This window comes from Octopus bimaculoides, chromosome 25, assembly GCF_001194135.2.
Source record: "Octopus bimaculoides isolate UCB-OBI-ISO-001 chromosome 25, ASM119413v2, whole genome shotgun sequence".
Lineage (NCBI taxonomy): Eukaryota > Metazoa > Mollusca > Cephalopoda > Octopoda > Octopodidae > Octopus > Octopus bimaculoides.
This window is the reverse complement of record NC_069005.1, coordinates 28,651,358-28,655,782: the sequence shown is the minus strand read 5'-3', so window position 1 is coordinate 28,655,782 and position 4,425 is coordinate 28,651,358. Positions and strand designations below refer to the sequence as shown.

Here is a 4,425-nt window from a genome sequence, read left to right as displayed (position 1 = left end):
ATATATATATGTACACAGTCCCGTAGCCAGAAAAAAATCCAGGAAACGGGGCAAGATGGGGAGGGGTACCTAAAAAAACTTTTTCTGAGAGCGAAAAAAAGCTCTCAGTGGGCACTCGCCTAAAAATGGTTAGAAACGGGCACTTTTAAAAAATATTTTTCTAAAATTGTTTATTTTTGTATTCTGAAATATTTCAGAAGTCGGGGAATGTACACTCCCACCCAACTGGCTACAGTCCTGTACAAACATACATACATACATACATACATACACACACACGCGCGCACACATACACACACATCGTTAGTAGTTTATACATCCAAAAAAGAAGCACACGCTAAAATATTAGAGTAGTAAGATATTTATAAGGTTGCTTGTTACGTCCGTTCAGAGAGTGACCCTATTAAGCGCTCAGCACCAAACTTCTCTACAATTATGAGAGGAACGAATCCTGCAGATAAGCTCATGAGGCGGGGCGGGGTTATATCCCTTACATCGGTACCAGCCGTCATGGTTTTCCAAGCTGATGACGTGTTCTTCGGTAAATGGAGGATTCCAAGCTTGCAACTGAAAACGCCTCTCATGTGGGCATTGACTAAACAGATCTTTGTTGTAGTTTAAAAAAAGCTCCCTGGTCGAGCGAGTTTTTCAAGATTTATTTGTAAAAAATAGCCATTTTTTCTGAAAGTTATGAGTATTCAAAGTCAAAAAGAGTGAAATGTTTGTTAGGCATGCCAACGTGAAGGGAAATAACTCAAAAGACAACAAAATGACTTAGTCTGGCGTTCTACCGATTATGCAAAAATCCTCGTACGAAAAAAAAAACCAAAAAGCGAAACCGGAAGTTGAAGTATGTTGCGCAGTCGCTGTCAGTGCTTAGCTGTAAGGGAGCGGTTTGTATGTAAACAAGGTGGAGGGAGAAAGGAAACATTTAAAAAAAAAAAAAAAAGAATTCTCTCCCACTCACAACCGACTTTCTTTCACGGATGTTTATATTCTGTTTCACAAGTTTCAAATCGAAACACGGACACACGTATCTATCAAACAGTGTGTGTTGTTGTGGATGTGTACGTATAGAAGAAGATCTTTGATACATTTATATATATACATATATATATATGACAGACTACGAAAAGTTTTTACTGACGTATTTCTAAGAAAAGGAGTTTTTAATGAAGTCAAGGTAAAAAAGGAAAAAAAGAAAAAGACCGGGAAAGTGTATGTGTGTGTATGTATATATATATATATGTGTAAATGTATATATATATATATTTATATATATATATATTTATATGTATGTATGTGTGTGTATATATATATATATATATGTGTGCGTGTATATATATATATATATGTATGTATGTATACAAATACGTATTTACTTTCACACAATACATATTCATTCATACACGTATATATTATATACATATTTACACACTGTATATATGTACAGTATGTGTATATATATATATATATATTTATAGTGTGTATATATATGTATTGTTTGTATATATATTTTTACGTGTGTGTATATATATATATTATATATAGTGATTTGTGTGTATATATATATATATATGTAGATGTATACACGTATGTATGGTACATAATTGCACATACCCGTATATATTGTAAACATTCATTCACTCTGTGTATGTGTATATATATATATATATATATATATATATACTCACACACACGTATGCATTTATATAAACACAAACGTAAAAGTAAATATACGTGTGTTCGTGCATAGAGAAATTGTATTTTGATCTGAAGCATTAGCCATACTTTGTCATTGTTTATAATCATTTCATTTAACCCCAGGTCTGCCCTCCCTGATACACTGAACCTGTAGTAATCAAACGACTTCCAAATATACCTGTCTTGTCTCTATGTCAACAACTATTTGGTGGTGATGTTACGTTTGGCTGCTATTTCTAGCATTTCTTGGGACCATGTAGGAGTTAGAAGTTTTCTTTTTTTTTATTTAATAACTATTGTTATTAGTGGTGAATGTGTTTAGTTCAGCCTCTTTTCATTTCTGAGTTCAAATCCCGCCAAGGTCCTGTTGACTTTTCCCTTTCATCTTCCTAAGACAGAGAGGAAAATAAGTCCCAATTAAGTTAATAGGAATCGATCTTAATCGATTAACCCCTTCCGCATAAATTTCTGGCCTTGTGCGTGCTTGTCTTAGAAATTATTATCACGAGGGAAGGGAAACCGCTGGTGGATTGACAAAATCGGTTGATCGTCGAACAAAAATGTATTGCGTTGGGATTTAACTGTAGCCCTTTTTTACGTTTCTAGTTAATTATCCCTTCGAGGTCGACTTTGCCTTTCATCCTTCGATACCTAAATCGATGTTAATCAACTAACTACAACCTCAGCCACCAAACGTCTCTCCTTCGGTATTTTTATTATTCCTATTTAACCGTTGCAAAACCATAATATAAAGACAGCTATTAATGTTTATACCTCCATCCACCCTGTTATGTCATCTGTCGGTTTAATAAACCAAACGTATTCAGATCTTATTTGGGTTTTACTTGGGGTTTGTCATCGTCATCATTATTATTATTATTATTATTATTATTATTATTATTATTATCTGTTTCTGTGTTTTCTTTTATACCAAACAAAACAAAACAAAAACAAAAAACGCGCGCGTGTGTAACGTGTTTATGTATGTATTACGTCTTCGTAACATAAGGTTTTGTATGAAATAATGTCTCTATGACATAAGGCATTTGTATGTAATAATAATATGTAGACACATTGCAACTTGCAAGAAAACGTTATGGAATTTCGGAGCGAAAAAAATAAAATTAATTCTTTCTACTTATTGGCGCAAGGGTAGCAATTTTGATGGGGAGGGTGGGGTGGCAAGTCGATTCCATCGACCAAAGTACCTTGACCAGTACTTTATTTTATCGATCCCCGAAAGGATGAAAGGCAAAGTTGACCTCGGCAGTTGTTGAACTCAAGAGAGTAAACAACTGGGCGATCTTTCGATACTAGTCCACCACCAGCTCGCCACCTTATTAAGGGCTGCAATTTGGTGTTTGTGTTGGGTGCGGGTGGGGGTAGTGGATGTAATTAAATTGACTACGTATTTCATGGAAGACTAAGCTGATCTCAGCGGGATTTGAACTCAGAACGTAAGGAACCGGAGCAAATGCACCAAGGCATTTTTTTTTCTAACGCTCCACCGATTCTGCCAATCTACCGCTAAGTGACAAACATTAACTAGTATTTGAGAAGGTTGTCATCGTCGTCATTTAACACCCTTCTTCCATGCTGGCATGGGTTTGACGGTTTGATAGGAGTTGGCTAGACAGAAGACTGCACCATACTTCTGTGTCTATTTTGTTCATGCTTTTTGCAACTGGATGCCCTTCCTAACACCAACCACCCCACTGAGTGGGCTGAGTGCTTTTTTATGTGGCGCTTGCACAGGCAAGGTTTTTACAGTTGGATGCCCTTCGTAACACCAACCACTTTACAGAGTGGACTGGGTGCTTTTAAGTGGTACCTGCACTGACTGACAAGGTCACCAAGTACTTTCAAGACAATAAATGCTAAAAGACTGTATTTTCGATGCCGGTCAGAAATGACCACTATGGTCCTTGTAGGAAGTAAGAAATGTCGGTACTTCTAGGGTTCCTCTTCTCCCAGTGAAATATGTAGATTTGTATTAATGTTAGAAATTACATATGTTGTTTTCTTTTCTTTTTTTTACTCCTGCCGTTTCTATTTTGCAGGTTTTGTAGGGATGCCTTCTAAACAGCAACTCGATAAAGAAGCTTGGGGCTGGATTGAGACCACTGACCCTGACCAAGTGACATTGGAACATGTGAAATATGCCTACCACATTAACCTGGAGCCCTGCAAATTGGGGAGTTGCAAGTAAGTATTTATTGACCCTTTGCTTTCCTTTAAAAATCGGCATGAACATTCCGGACAACCCAATATTTTGGAATTTATGGGAGCAACTGTCTTCAAAGACTCATAGCTCGAAATGAGGAGCAGATAGACAGCCGACAACTGATGCAGGGTCGTTCTTTGTGTTACTTGTCGTGTTTTCCATTTTTTCTCTCATTGTTCGTGTATTTAACTCATTTGTTTTCGTACTTCATGTTGTTTACACAGTTGGTGTTGTCCTGTACCCATATATGCATATATATATATATGCATATATATATATATGCATATATATATATACATATATATATATATATATATATACACATATATATATATATATATATTTTATTTAGTTTAAAAGAGATCCAACACTGTCTGTTTTTTATGTTTTATTTATATTCCTGCAGAACCAATGTGGGGTATAGAATATGGAATATACAATATATAATATAATATACAATATATAATATAAAATAAAATAAAATAAAAATGGATGGC

At 35.4% G+C, this 4,425-nt stretch overlaps 1 protein-coding gene across 1 annotated transcript in view; it reads left to right on the top strand.

Annotated features, from left to right (window-relative positions):
- The first annotated feature begins 532 nt into the window (after window positions 1-532).
- LOC106874893 (ubiquitin carboxyl-terminal hydrolase 48) overlaps window positions 533-4,425 on the top strand; it is a 33,720-nt gene continuing 29,827 nt past the window's right edge. The window contains exons 1-2 of the mRNA XM_014922804.2: window positions 533-1,067; window positions 3,765-3,909. Of these exons, the coding sequence (XP_014778290.1) occupies window positions 1,064-1,067; window positions 3,765-3,909 (149 nt within the window). The 5' untranslated portion in view covers window positions 533-1,063. The remainder of the gene's footprint in view (window positions 1,068-3,764; window positions 3,910-4,425) is intronic.